We start from the raw sequence: 15,695 nt of genomic DNA, 5'->3' as shown, positions 1-15,695 counted from the left end.
CCAGTGTGCTGACCTCTGTCCTAGGCCACTCTGACACCCAAGTGTAGACTGTAGTGTGATATCTTGTTTATTTGTCCTTTGCTTTTCCCACCCACATTGAAGACTCTGATCTGCTTCACTATAAACTGCACAAGGAGCTCTATAAATGTCTTCTACATTTTACAGGAGTCACATTAAGATCTGTCAGAAACATATGCCAGGCGGCAGCTGAAAGACCACTGATATAATGCTATATTGAGCATTGAACAATAACAATCAAGAGGAAAATACAATAAATTTGAGCAACTCACTAAATTTGAAAAATAGGCTTTATTTTAACCAGTGGTATTGTATGACATCCTATATGGCATAACTGATTACAGCTAAGTTCATGAATACAAATAAGACGGCATTTTCCTTCATTCTCTCTTTCGTTTCCTGTTCAGAGAAATCAGGAGATGGGAGCACTGCGCTCAGAAAACAAGGAGCTCTTCTTCCACAGGCTCCTCCAGCTGAGTCCGGGCTCCTGGCACATTCAGCCTCTTAACATGTATATGGTCTCATGTGCAAAGACCTTTATGAAAAAAAATATTCAGAGCAGTATTTCTGTAGGAAATCACACTAGCATTTACAACAAAACATGGCTGATAAAGTTCATCTTGCTGTGGATCATGAGGATTTGAACTGCATATAAAGGAGATGAGGACTTTGTGTTCATTTTCCTTTAAAGAGGGGGCAGATCTTGGGTGAGGTGTGACCACCATCAGCTGCCTCCTTCCTTCTTGCTCCAGTTGACTGGGGGGTCCTACCCTGTCCCTCTGGAGTGCAGGCAGTGCTGCGTGAGAAATGGAAACATCTCGGCCCAAATATGAGATTCTGTCACACAGCCAACACTGGAGGTGGATCTACACCTTCTTCTTTCACAAAAGGCTTAAATATATGGGCCCTTATGCTATCACAAGGTGCCTGAAATTCAGAAAATTATGAAAGCAACTCTTCTCCACCCCTGAGGATATTTCATCTTTATAAAGTTGAAAATACAAAATATTAAAATAATTTGCCCTTTCTCCCCATCAAAAGGAATCACATTCTCAAAGGATTCCTGCCATATAGAAAATTCTGAAACAAAATTTATTTCTCCCCAAACCACGACCAGGAAGTCAATGTTGAGCTGCCAAGAAGACCCTTTTCCAAAGAAGGGTGGAAAAGATACCTCATCACTTTTTAAAAAATAATCATATTTAGACAAAGATAGCAAAAGGAGTTTCTGGCCTCATGAGCTTTTATTTTTCACTTTGATTTTCAGCATGTCTTAGCATTGGTTACTAGGAGTGAAGAGAATGACTTGTTTTCCAAAGTCTAAGATATTCCTGGGACAAACCCTGATCTTTCCTGGTTGACAGCTCCCCAAAAATAGTTTGTTGAAAACCAGATGGCAAGAATGGAAATGCTATACATCCATCTGTTCCGTTTCTTCCTAGTTTTCACATCAAAAGCACCTGGAGTTATCACTGGTGTTCAACACAAAATAGTACTGGGGGCTCAAGAGAGGATGATGTCACCTGCCCTTAGCATCAGCCGAGGTGACATGGGTTTGGAACTACCCGTAAGGTCTTCACTGGCAAACCTGCCTGGCACCAGGGCCTCCCAAAGAGAACAGGACAAGCAGCTGTGCATGCTCAAATAGCAAGACGTGCAAAACAGATCGTCACTCTGCTAGGAATGAAGAGCACACAGGAGGTACACCAACAGCAGCAACCAGGTTCTGACTACTGAGGCCAGTACTTAAGAAATCTCTGCACTGAAGGGGGGTATGCAGAGGAATGGCAACGACACCTGGGGGCGGGGCGGGGCGAGGGAGGAAGAGAGGGAAGCACACACACGCATGCTCACACACGCACACGTGGTGCCTCCGAAGGCGCCCTGGCTACTCTGGGTTCACACGTGGCCGCCCGACATCCTGACTACTTGCCTGGCTCAGAACTTCACCTGCTGCACTCTCTTAACCACACTTTCTCCTCTCCTTTTAAGGCACGAACATATTTAATGGTTTCAGGTATACCTGTTGGGTTCCGAGAACCACACTGAGCAAGTTAGTCACAGCCTAGTGCACAGGAGCCGGCTGGTCCTTCTCGGCTGACAGAGAATGAGGGACGGCGCCCATGTGAAGCAGTCAGGAGGTGTGAGCCTTCTCTCTCTGCTGCCGTGGGATGTGGCCAAAGCCGACCCTCAGCATCAAGGCGGGGCCACAGGAGAGGCCAAGATGGCAAAAGCATGACCAGGGTCTGGGATGTTTAATATTTTTTTACTTTGCTTTTAACAAACCATACAAGGTGGCCGCTCTTGCCTGCCTCGCGGCCTCTCACGAACAAGAGCAAGCAGAGGCCACCACGGAGCATCTGTCACTCCACACAGAGTCACTGTGATAGTTTGCTCATCATGTTTTACCCTCCCACAAAGTCAGACACACACACACACGCACGCACGCGCGCGCACACACACACACACCCCTTCCACCACGGAGGAAATCTTTGCAACAAGAGGCACTTGAAAGATATTTTGAGAGTTCTCATGAAAAGGCCTTCCCCTCACAGTGAAGTGGGATCAACAGAATAGAAACCAGACACTCAAGACTCCATCTCTTCTTGGTCAAGGGGTGGCGGCACAAAGCTGATGACTTCATCATAGGTCAGACCTAGAAATCAGGAAGGAAAAGCAGGATGTGAGAGTTTAGACCTTCACTTTGCTGGGAAGCCACCCTAACTTCTAAGCTCAAGACCCTTTCCTCCCTGTCCAGGCTACTGGTTCAACGGGCCTCATTGCTTGTATGTGAACGTGGGATGACCCAAAAGTTCAAGGATGCATATAAAAGAACAATTTTGGGGTCATCCAGTGCCTCCTCTTTAAAGCTCTCTGGAGAAGATACTTAAGAGTAGCAAACCAATTATTTGGGAAATGTAAAAAGTCGTTCAGTTGTGTCTGACTCTTTGCGACCCCATGGACTATACAGCCCATGAAATTCTCCAGGCCAGAATACTGGAGGGGGTAGCCTTTCCCTTCTCCAGGGGATCTTCCCAACCCAGGGACTGAACCCACGTCTCCCGCATTGCAGGCGGATCCTTTAGCAGCTGAGCCACCAGGGAAGTCCCCCACATGCTACAGCAACAGATAATCCTGGCTTTGGGATTTAACTCAAGTTCTGGATTTGTGTTTTATGACAAGAATATGAGACTGGGTCTAGGAGACCTGGGTTCCATTTCTGGCCGTATCCTTAACTAGGTCTAAGCTAAGAGATAAGATATAAATGCTCTTCATTGTTTGCAAAGTTCTGTTGTTTGCAAAGCTGTAAAAATTCCCTAATCCCTACTTAGCTCAAAGAGATAGTATAAATGCAGAAATTCTGAGAACCTCAAAGCTCTATGCAGACGTGAGGGGCTGTGCACAAAATCAGACCAGACAGAAGCATCTCAAAGGTCCAGAGGGGCGTCATCTACAACAGAGGAACACACTCATTCCACGGAAGAGACCCCCACTGCAAGTTTTAACGCGTTGGATACAACCAGAAAAAACTCCCCCCACCCTCACAGCTTTTGGTTAGTGGCTCACCTAGGAAAGATTTTTAAAGCTAGGTTCTCAAAAAGGTAGACAGATGTTCATCCTGCTATGACTTACTTTTCCATTCGTCTATAAGGAGGTCCCTGCTTTCGAAAGACTGGTCGTAAGGATCAGCCACTGGCTCGTCATCAGGATCGTGGTACTGGGCAAAGTAGGCGTGCGCAAGGGCTTGCGCCGCTGTAATTCTCTTATCTGAGTCCAATACAAGCATCTTCTCCAGCAGGTCAACAGCTGGCAATACCACAGACGGGAAGGAAAAGAGAAGAGGTTTTAACACATTACCAAAAATCTATGCCTTATTAAGCACACACGGAGTTTCGATCCTTCATACCCAAACATTCTCCAAAGTATCTGCTCTGAGATATACTATTTATATTTTACTTTTTTACTTACTTTATATCTTTATCTATATATACATACATTTTTTACTGAATCATTTTAAAATAAAATTACAGACATGCAATTTCACCTATAAATATTTCACCATAAAGATGGCTTCCTATACAATCATAATTACATCTGAAAAATATATAATCCCCAAACATCATCTAAAATCCAGGTCACACTGAGCTTTCTTCAATTATCTTAAAGGTGATTTTTATATCTAGTAACTTCTTCAAGCCAGGATCCAATTAAGGACCATGCATTGCATTTTGTTGAGTTTCCTTAGTCTCTTCTATTTCTAGAATAATCGCCCCTGCCTCTCACCCTCATTTTTCCTAGCTTTGACCTGAAAAGACTCCCCACAAAACTGTCTTGTGCTATCATGTTATCTGTACTCTTGCTTTCCTCTATCCCCTGTATTTCCTGAAAACCCTGGTAAATCTAAAAGTTGGTAAGAATTGGGTTAAACATTTTTGGCAAGAATACTTCATAGGTGATGCTGTGTACTTAATGGTACATTAAGGCCATCTGTCCCATTAATAGTGATGCTGAATTTGATCACTGGGTTAAGCTGTGTCTGTTTCACCTTAAGCAAGCACCCTGGCAGTACTAGGCGAGTATCAGTTTCTTTCACTTATAGCTTTCAGCATCCATTGATCTTCCTTCCCAGCAACTATGTCATTAGCTGGGGGGGTCACAGAATCGTGGGTGGTTTTTTTTCCCATCTAATTTCTATAAATGATGATGTTTTGAGTTTCAGAATGGTAGCACCTGGGAGGACAAATAATAAATGACCACAGTTATCACTTTTGTGAAGCAAAGGCATTTGTGGCTTTGCAAATTCTTGTTTGTTCTTTAAATGTGGGAGGGGGCAGGGATGGGTAGTGAAGTGGGGGCGTGGGGGGTCCTTTTCCTGAAGGGATCCACGCTGTGTACGCTGGAGGCTGTAAAAGATCCCCATCCTTCAGGCTCAATTCCAGAGTTGAATTTCTTCCAAAAGAGAAATGTGGGTTTCCAAGGAATACAGTAACAAAGTGAATATTTATGTGTCAAGCTCATAAGTTTACACCCTAAAGCCCTCAGAAAATTGCCTAGACATATATTCTCTTCTTAGAAACAATAACCTCATCAGGTGCTATCTCAATCACATGATGAGTCTTTGCCACCGCAGGGTAAAACGAACCATGTCCTCATAACACCTTGATAAATAAGATCAAGGTTAAGAAAAAGATTCCTCTAAGACCTTGACAGATACCAATACATACACATCAAACAGCAACTTAAGTTTTACTTCATGTTTTGAGAATAATGGTGAAACATGAAGTCAGTGATGGTCAAAAGAGAGCTGTCAGTATTTACACTGTTGGTGTATTCCTGCTGGGTTAACATGCCGGGCATGAGTTCCTGGTCAGGTTACACCATGTTCTGCCTGTAAGAAGAGACTCTATACGACGCCAGCACTTGGCAGTGGACTGATAGGTCTGTCTAAATACTGAGAACTGCAGTGCTGGGCAGCAGGTGGCCCAAAGCCTCCTTCAGCTCACTTGCAGTCTACAGTGCTAAGTGGTATCCCGCTTTCTTGAATGATTAAATGTCACGATTCCAGAGAAGGGGGATGCTTATCGGGATGAAAGTGACCCCAGTAGACTGCTGGACACACATATCCCCCCTTCCCTAGAAGAATGAATGAACAAATCGTTTTGAGCCAATCATCAGGAAATCAAACAGTGAGCACTGCCATGTCTAACACATAAGCTGAGATGATGAAAAAATTCATAACAGAATGACAGACAAGGAAGCTACCAGCTTACAACATAATTTCCTAATATCCTACAGTACTTAATGACTCAAAGAGAGCTTCTCACAGACCCTTGAACTAGATAATACAGTATAAATAAATCATACAAAGCCGGTGAGAGCAAACCAGGGCAGATACAGACCCAAACCAACCCTGGCAGAATTCTGTATACCCCTGATGCGTATGTGGATTTATTCTTAGACATGAGAGTGATCCAGCTGAGCCCTGACACATTCTCCATCTACAAGGCCGACAAGCTCAACACTTCCGAGCATGAGCATCCCTGCTATTGTAAGAATTATCATAGGAACACTAAACCGCTCTTCAGCAATCACTGTGGGTAGAGTACTTAGAAAGGTAAAGCCACTTAGCCTTCACTCCAACTTCTGAAGAGGCCATCGTCAGCTCTCAGAAGGATGAAACTAAACCCAAGGCACAGCTGCTGGGACCCTTAAGCAGAGGCATGACCGAAACTGAGATTTAAAACCATACTACTAAGATCAGAAAAATAAGAAGGTTGACTGTTCCATTATCACAGCACTGCTCCACTCTCGTCATAGGGAGGGCCATGTCTGATTTTTCTATGTTGCTGTTGTTCAGTCCCTGAGCTGTGTCCGACTGTGACTACAGCAGGTCAGACTCCTCTGTCCACCACTATCTCCTTGAGTTTGCTCAAGTTCATGTCCATTGAGTTGGTGATGCTATCTAACCTTCTCATCCTCTGCTGCCCCCTTCTCCTTTGGCCTTCAATCTTTCCCAGCATCAGGGGCTTTTCTAAAGAGTTGGTTCTTTGCATCAGGTGGCCAGAATATTGGAGCTTCAGCATCAGTCCTTCCAATGAATACTCAGGACTGATTTCCTTTAGGATGGACTGGCTGGATCTCCTTGAAGGCCAAGGGACTCTCAAAATCTTCTCCAACACCACAGTTCAAAAGCATCAATTCTTTGGCACTCAGCTTTCTTTATAGTCCAACTCTCACACCTGTACTTGACTACTGGAAAAACCATAGCTTTGACTATACGGGTCTTTGTTGGCAAAGTGATGTCTCTGCTTTTTAATATAGTGTCTAGGTTTGTCACAGCTGTTCTTCTAAGGAGTAAGCATCTTTTAATTTCACGGCTGCAGCCACAGTCCACAGTGATTTTGGAGCCTAAGAAAATAAAATCTGCTACTGTTTCCACTCCTATCTGCCACAAAATAATGGGACAAGATGCCATGATCTTAGTTTTTTGAATGTTGAGTTTCAAGCCAGCTTTTTCACCTTCTTCTTTCACCCTCACTAAGAGGCTCTTTAGCTCCTCGTCACTTTCTGCCATTAGAGTGGCAACATCTGCATCTCTGAGGTTGTTGATTACTTCTCTGGGCAATCTTTGAATTCCAGCTTTTAGGATTCATCCAGCCTGGCATTTTGCATGATGTACTCTGCATGTAAGTTAAATAAGCAGGGTGACAATATACAGACTTGTCATACTCTTTAATTTTGAACCAGTCATTTGTTCCATATCTGGTTCTAACAGGTGCTTCTTGAATTGCATACAGGTTTCTCAGGAGACAGGTAAGGTGGTCTGGTATTCCCATCTCTTTAAGAATTTCCCATGGTTTGTTGAGATCCACACAATCAAAGAGGCTTTAGCATAGTCAATGAAGTAGAAAGTACATGTTTTACTGGAATCCTCTTGCTTTCTCCAGGATCCAATGAATGTTGGCAATTTAATCTCCAGTTCCTCTGTGTTTTCTGAACCCAGTTTGTCCATCTAGAAGTTCTTAGTTCGCATACTGCTGAAGTCTAGCTTGCGTGATTTTGACCATAACCTTCCTAGCATGTGAAATGAGCTCAGCCGTACAGTGGTTTGAATGTTCTTTGGCACTGCCTTTCTTTGGAGAGCACTGTCCCCCATCTTTTCCTAGAGTCAGGGGAATAGAACCTCAGGTAATGCCACCTTTGGGGACCAAAAGAAGTACGCACCAGCCCCCAGTTTTAAGGAACGAAGCAGCTCCTTTTCAGCCAAGGCAGCACACATCCTGCAGCCGCCACGTCACGCCCCTCTGCCAAAGACCCTGGAAATGGTGGTGACAGGAAGGGAGATGGAGCCACTCTTCAAAGCTTCACGAAGAAGAGAGAATGGCTAGGCGTCTGAAGGCAACAGAGGACAGGGAAGGGAAAAGGACGCGAGGGCGACAGGCTCTGCAGCGCTGGGGAGCTGCAGGCAGGGGGTGCCACACTGCAGCGTGCCCGAGTGGGGCCGCCAACCACCCTCTGTGCTTCAGCTGTTTCCAGCCTCAGCGCAGATACCGCCAACAGTCACAGGCTTCCCTCTGCTTCTCTTCCATGTCGCTCGGTCTCTTCTCCCAGCGTTCCCCTTGCTTTCTCTCCTTTCTTCACTGTTCCCGCTTATTTCCCCCATCAAATTCTGTGATCATATATTTATGATATAAGCACGTCATGAGATAAACCACCTGACAGTACAAACATGGATAACACAGCACTACTTATCACCTTCCGAGATTTAATTATATTAGTCAAAAGTATCCCTAACTTATGTCACAGCCAATTCAATATCCACAAGACAAGGATACAGTCAACTTACCCAAGGGATTGGCACCAATAAATACATTTGCAAAGTTCATCTTCGGCATCTGGGTCAAAGACTGAATGTAGTTTCTTGCCTGTAAAACAAAGGGTTTTCAAAAATGGCTTTGTTCAATATTTTTACTGCTTTCAAAGATTCCTGGTCCTGTCATAGAGCAAGTGTTAACTGACAAAGTCTGCTGGCTTCAGTGTTTACGAATGTTGTTGCTATTCATCAGACTTCTCACTGCCATCCTAACCTTCTTGTTTACCATCATCTTTATTTATTCCTGCTATCTCTCAGTTAAAATTTCAAGTGAACAAAAGTGCTAACCAGCTAAGTTCCCTTTCATCAGCATTCTGGTCACACGAAGTTTAAAACGATGAGGCCAAGATATCTAAGAAGTAGCCCTTCCTGAGACAGTCTTCCTAAAAAAGCTGAAGCTGGCATAGGGTTTAGTATTCCCAAAGAAAGTCTAAGATCAACCATCTTTTGATGAGCTGATCTCGGCAGGGACGCTTAGTATATTAAAAGGATGTCAGTATTAAACCTTGTTAACAAAATATTTTTGGTAATAAGGAAATAAACATAAGCTTTATATTATGTTAAGAGGTCTGAGTAATAAAGAATAGTGGATTATAAGTTACACAGCTTAGGCAGAAATCTTTCCCCTACCACTTATAAGATACATCTTCTTGGGCAAGTCTTAACTAGCATATCAATGACCTCATCTGTAAAATATCAGTATTACTATTAGATACTAGTATTTGGCTTGCCTATATCATATGGTTATCGTGATACTCAAGCAAGATAAAACTAGTGAGAGAGCTTCCAAGTAAAATTTTGACACAAAAGAACATTTATATACAAATTCAGATTTTATAATGTTTGGTTCTTGGGGTGGGGCAGACTTGAATTACTTACTCTCTTTTAAGTCTTGAGTTCTTCATCTATGAAGTGGGATTAACAACAGTGCTAACCTCAAAGGGCTGAAGGGAGGACTTGAGATAACAAACCAATACCCTCCTTAGCGCTGCACTTGGGTTCAGAGGCAGAGCTCAAATAAACACCAGCTGCTTTCACTGTTGCCTTTAGAAAGGAAAGCCTGCTCTCGTTTTCTAAGGATGTTTCAACTTGATAATTTCTGGACTTTAAGGAACTCAAGGTGCTAAAATACTTTTAAGGACTGATAGCTCTTAATAAAGGCAAAAATAAAAACTGGTCTTGAGAATAATCATATAAATACAAATGGTTCATAAATGCGTGCTTCAGGTATTAGCTATAAAATCTATGACCTTCCCTGTGTCAAAGAAAAAAAATCTCATGATCAGTCCAAGTAGCTGAGGTGAAACTTCTTTAAATCTAAACTACCTCCTTGAAATTCCTGTTTTTAATACAGCTCAACAGTAAAGGTATACATGTATATTTATGTATGTATGTATATACACACACATAACAAGGTTAGAAAAAGTTCTAGCTGCTATGGCAACTTCATCTTTTTAAATTCTTTAAAATTTACATATATATATATAAATTAGTTCTCTAATATTTATATAGATAATACTAGTTTCAGGTCTATAACAGTGATTCAGACTTCTTATAAATTATATTCCATGAAGAGTTATGCTGTATTTCTTATCCTTGTAGCTTTCTTTTATATATAGTAGTTTGTTCCTCTTAATAACTTCACCTTCTTAAACACTGTGTGCAGAGCAAACAGGAGAGGCCCACTTTGAGAAGCAGCTGAGAATCATTTCAATTTGAAAAGAAAGCTCTAGGAATTGAACTACTGACAAGCCTGTTATCCCTTCCTACTTGAGCATGTAGGTAAAAGAAGAAGGAGAAAACAGAAGTGAGAGAGACCACATCATACAGAGAACAGTCTTACCTCTAGTAAGATAAATAAAAAGACTACCTGAATAAAGCCATGTGGCCAATCTGATTCCCAGAAAGATTAAGGACATCTTACAAAGAAGTGCCCCAATCACCTCTGATGGTAAAAGGAGACATATTAAGCAGTCAAGCATCGGTAAAAAAAAAAAAAAGGCACCCAACGCTAAGTGTTCATAGTTTTCTACGTTATTTGCATATTTTATCTTAAATATAGAACTTTTCAGCATTAGATAGTTTATAGGTGTTTTTAAATAAAGGCTCTTCTCTTGGTCATTAAGAAAATGGATAAATAGGAAAACATGCTAACGGCCTTCAGTTAATACACCTCCAGTTAAAAATTATTTGATGGTAGCATACCCTGATTGTAGGCATAGGACCCTAGGAAAACACAAACCTCCTCTTGAGCACTAAATTCATAAATAACATCATTTTCTAGGTACAAGCCTATACATTATATTCTCCATTCACAGGACTGGGTGACATTTTAATCCCAAACGTCAAGTGTTGTAATAGCACATAGGCAGTCTTTGCCTTAGTCGCCCTAGGGGAGCATGCAAACATTCAGTGACGTTACAATCTGTGTTGGTTATACAGTGGCAATAAAACGCGAATGTGGCCTTCTGAATTAGATACTCCTGCACAGTCAATTTGTTCTCACCTCATGGCTTGGCATCCTGTTAATGAGATAAGCAGGGGGAGTCCCCGTCAGACGCATAATCTGCTGAAGCTGGTTAATATCTTAAGATGCCTAGTCAAGGGCATTGTTAAGCATACAGTGCAAAAAAACAACTTTCAACTCAAAAAGTTTTAGAAAAGGCCAAAAAGCCACCCCCAAACAAAAAATCTATTCCCACCCACCCCACCCAACCCAGGTAGAGCCAAGGCTGCATGTGAAAGCATGCATCTGTGAACGGCGTGGGAGTTAGTAGCCGTGGAGCCAGTGATGGGCCAAGTGCAGAAGAAAAACTTTTTTTTGGTTTTAGCATTATCTTTAACATTAAATATTTACGCTCCCTGGAAAGAGACTGCCCCTTGATCTGGGATGCCAGCCAGAGAACTGTTTTCGAGTACTGATGGCCACAACCTGTTTGCTTGTGGGATAAATGAAGAAGATTCACAACATTTTGATTCAACTTCAGACAAAATAAAATGTCCAGTGTAACCATTTCAAGTACAGGTTAAATTTCTGTGGCACAGGTTCTGGTGATTCTCTAAAAGACCACCCCTCCTAGTGTAAGACCAAGGTGGTATGTGTGTTGACACGCAAGGCCAAGCTTCAAGGACAGTAGTTAGTGATACTTTTAAAATACATGCCACAAAAATAAAATAAAATACATGCCACAAACACACAGTGGTAAGTGAAGGGGAAGTGGGGGGAAAATGAGAAGCTAACAGCAGAGACAAAACAGAAGTCACAGCTGCTGACGGTATTACAGCATGCCACAATGATTTCTCCTACAAGCCTCTTTAACAGGTGAACAGACTGACTCAAAAAACATCCGGGAGGAAGCTGGCAAAACACTGTATCTGCTCTGACAAAGGCAGAACGCTGAGGTTTTCCAAATGTACGCAGATGTAGGTACACTGCACTCTAACCTGCTCTCTTTTAGCTGGCCCATCAATTTTAACAACCACAAGAACTGTTAGCTTATCATGTGTTGCTGTTAAAGCACAGTGGTGCGATTTTTAAAATCCTCAGCCTAATAAAAACCTTTCCATATTCCCTTTCTTGGTATTTATTAATTCCCTCCTTCTCTTGTAGCACCATTTTCAGTAAGTACCGTAATCACATAATTTCACTTCTTTGTGGCTTCTCTCAATGATCTTTCCAGTTGAGCTCATCCTCAGAACTTAAATTCCTTAGTGGTCAGATTACTACAAACACATGTTTAAGGCTGGCTGTTAGGAAAGAGCTGGAGCCACGGCTCCACCCTGCCTCTCACGCTTCCTGGCCCAAAGACAAGCCAGCAAATCCAAAAGATGGTGTGAAGTTCTTCTAACACATTCTCAATAAATTCAGGTTTACCTCTCAACAAATTACATAACAAAAGAGTACTCTGCATGCTGAGAGAAAAACAAAAGGGGGTCACGAACTAAACCAGCAATAGTAGTATCAGCTGGGTTTTAAAATGTTAAAATCCTGCCATTTCTCTCTTTTCTATGAACAATAACTTGGTCTGTACATTTCCGTGGTGTTTTTTTTTTTGGTCTTCTTTAGTCAAATAGGTTATTATATCCCATTTTTGTCAGGAGTTCAGGAATATTTTCAGCAAAAATTTTGAGAGTGAGTCAGTGAAAGGGCTTTTGTTTTCTTCACATGATTTATTTTTTATTTTTGTCCTTTCACTGATTACTTTAGGTATTGGGTCACCAACCAAAAAATATTCTCTGGACACCCATCATGACTCATTACCCCTTTTCTCACGGCACATGCTAACTTGTTCTCAGTCAGTCCAACTATTACTGTACTCTCTTACTCAGAATGTCCTAGTATTTACTGACTGAATTCCATCAATCAATAATAATGGCATCACTTCACTACTTTTCAGGAGTAAGGAAAATACCTATTGGCTTTCTCTGTTTACTATATTCCTTCACTAATATGTTTTTCTTTTCATGTTGAAAAGCTTTAAACAATTTTACTCACTTGGCTTTGCTATGTAGACATCATGTTTCACACATCATGTGCTTCTAAGATAAACTGGTACTTGAGCAGTATTACTAACATCAAATTAATCTCCATGTTTAAATTACTTTTTATGCACTCACTGTAACTACGTAGGAGAAAAAAACCCCACGTTTTCTTATCCCTATACTCAATGCAGTGTTATTTAACTTCTGTATTCTGATACTCAATTTTATTACGCTCAACTCTATGTAAGAGATGTTGAAATGTATGATGCACCCTATTTCACATAAAAAACGGATTACAACAGGTAAATACTATCATTTTAAACCCACCCTTTTTCTTCTAACAGCACATATCTATAGGGCAGATGGCTAAGGGTGGGTGAGAAGACTGAGAAAGAGCTGCTAGTGGACATCTCCAGACAGAGGATGCATTTGCTGTCTCAGTCTCATGAGCACTCTTCAGTGATAAACTGAGCTCCTCCCTAACCTCTCTGCCTTGCCCCTGTGTCCTCTCTATTAGACAATCTTCCTAAGCAAAAGCATTTAAAACAGAAAGGCACCATCCTCTCTAAGCATCGTCTCATCTCTTCTTTGGTTCACTCCAATCCAGCTCCTGCATTTCAAAAAGCAAAAAGAAAACACTCCTTCTGGCTGACACTCTGGTCAATAACTGACAATGACTTTCAAAACTGTGCAATCGGATGAGATTAAAGTTTAGAACATGTTAGCAGAACATCTGGGATGTAAACTCAGCTCTGTCAAGTGACTCAGTGCGTGACTTGGGCAAGTCCCAGTCTTCCTGTGCTTCTGCTTCCTCATCTTAAATAAGTAAATGAAACCAATGAAAAGCCTGCCTCTGGCTACCCAGCAGTCTTTCCAACAGGGCAAAGGAATCCTTCAGTCGGAAACACTGGGAGGAGAATCCAGAAGGCACAGCTGGAGCTTGGCTTCACAGCTCTTTTTCCCTTTTATCCAACTGCCTGGCAGCAGACAGATGGGAAAAGGGAGAAAGACTGGGCTTTCCTAGTTTCTCTCATGCCTGTGGCCCAAGGAAATGACCAAGTAAGCCCAAGTAAGCCAGAGTCACATTCCCATGGCTTCCCTCTAAATGCCTGCTTAGAAGCAGGAAGGCATTAGCTCCAAAGCTTTTTCTCAGGGTACTCAAACTTGTAATTACACAGGCAGGCTGTGGGAGAAGGATTCACAACCCTTATCCTGTGGATCCGAGGCGTCAGCAGTGGGGATGTTACCTCTGACGGTCTGGAGACTGGGTAGATGCCGACCCCTGTGGAGAACAGACACCTTACCCAGGATGTGCAAGTTGTCTTATTCTAAAGCAATAAAAAGCAAGTAACTCCTGGGAAAGGGGAAGAGAGTGCAGGCAACGCACTTTCCATCCTTTCAGTGAGAAAGCTAGACTGATAGACGGTAAAGCTCATGCTTTGAGGATAAATACTAACCAAAAAAGTGAAAGGAGCCCTTGAGTGAAACTTTGAGAAAGATGATGTCAGGGCTGGAGAATGGAGACAACACATTTTCCATCTCCTGGAATGAATCAGAATCTCAAATCTCACTTACTGCGATACTACTGCCCAACACAAGCTCCCATGCTCCAGTACTATACCCAGAGAGAAAACAAAACACACTCATGCATGTGAGCAGGCAGGTACACGTACACACACACACCTCATCCTGGAGTCAGCACACAAAGGGCACATGTGCTTACAAACATACCCAGGTCAAAGTACAGATTGACAGAAGGGAAGTGGCAGAGGCTCCCAACAGGGCAGATAATTACAATCAAGGCAGCAACTCACAGACTCTGAGGAGATTTTCTTCAAAAGCTCAGCCCCTGGGGTTCCAACGAGTCTTAAAATGAGCTTCAACTGATCAATATCTAATGGTGGACTATAAAGGAAAATGTTGGGACAAAATAAAAATGAAAAACAAACAAAACAAACAAACAAAACACCCCAATAACAAAAACTTAAAACCCCAAACCAAGCCAAAATGGTGAATTGATCTAGGTCAAGGTTTCGGCAGGACGGTCACTTCAAGTAGAACATGCTCCTCCTGTACAAATTTTCAAAAGCTACCACACACATACCCGACTTATATTTATTTTGTGCATCTGTCAACATCCCCTGTCAGTAGAGTTAAGCAGCTGTAGCTGGGTACTTAGCTGCCAAAGACAGCAGGTGAAAACATATAAGCAGCACTCAGTCCATACGCTCAGCCCACACCTACCTCCTTCCCTTCCACCAAAGCACCAGGAGCCAGTCAAGCAAAGAACACCAGTCAGCAGAGGGCCACAGAGAAGAAAGCAGCAGAGAGCACAGGAGTTAGGGATATACACAAGCCTACCTGTGAATATTCCTCTAAGGCTTGACCTAAGGAGCCTGTAATATGGCAGGGACCTGCAAAGATCCAGGGCCTAACCAGTTGAGACGTCCTCCCGAGACCCTCCCTGGCTGCGGCAGGCAGAGGACTGTGAGCGACAGTGGCCAGCAGAGGGCCCCACCACCCCACTGCAGCACACATCCTTCAGGAGTGCGGCAGTAACACAGGGCACAGGAGGCTTCGACCTTACAGAAATGTACTGACAGACCTCACACACCCCCCGAGCTCTACATAACAGGCCACAACACCCAAACCTTTACTGTGCAGCCAACTCTTCTATGCATACTCACCATGTATGTGCATATACTGACCAGAAGTCAGAAACTTTCCACTTACTCTGACTGCTTTTAGCCTTGCCTATAAAGCTAAAAAGGAAAAAAAAAATCTTATAACTCTCAGTATTTTTTTTTAATGAAACTTTAAA

At 42.5% G+C, this 15,695-nt stretch overlaps 1 protein-coding gene across 4 annotated transcripts in view; it reads right to left on the bottom strand.

Moving 5' to 3' along the window:
* Window positions 1–290: 290 nt before the first annotated feature.
* Window positions 291–15,695, bottom strand: part of MAPK14 (mitogen-activated protein kinase 14) — a 73,482-nt gene continuing 58,077 nt past the window's right edge. The window contains exons 9-13 of one of the 4 annotated variants that reach the window (XR_006057176.2): window positions 14,689–14,768; window positions 8,366–8,444; window positions 3,652–3,825; window positions 3,388–3,469; window positions 2,522–2,674 (exon numbers count right to left, since the gene is read on the bottom strand). Coding sequence is in view for 3 of the 4 variants with exons in the window: in XM_027958335.3 (XP_027814136.1) it covers window positions 2,607–2,674; window positions 3,652–3,825; window positions 8,366–8,444; window positions 10,899–10,978 (401 nt within the window). In the remaining variant the exon portion in view is untranslated. Of the gene's footprint in view, window positions 2,675–3,387; window positions 3,470–3,651; window positions 3,826–8,365; window positions 8,445–10,898; window positions 10,979–14,688; window positions 14,769–15,695 lie in introns of those variants that run through there. The other 3 variants (XM_027958335.3, NM_001142894.1, XM_027958337.3) reach the window with 3 other exon arrangements.

The sequence above is a fragment of the Ovis aries genome, chromosome 20 (genome assembly GCF_016772045.2).
Source record: "Ovis aries strain OAR_USU_Benz2616 breed Rambouillet chromosome 20, ARS-UI_Ramb_v3.0, whole genome shotgun sequence".
Classification (NCBI taxonomy): domain Eukaryota; kingdom Metazoa; phylum Chordata; class Mammalia; order Artiodactyla; family Bovidae; genus Ovis; species Ovis aries.
This window is presented reverse-complemented; position numbering and strand designations above follow the sequence as displayed.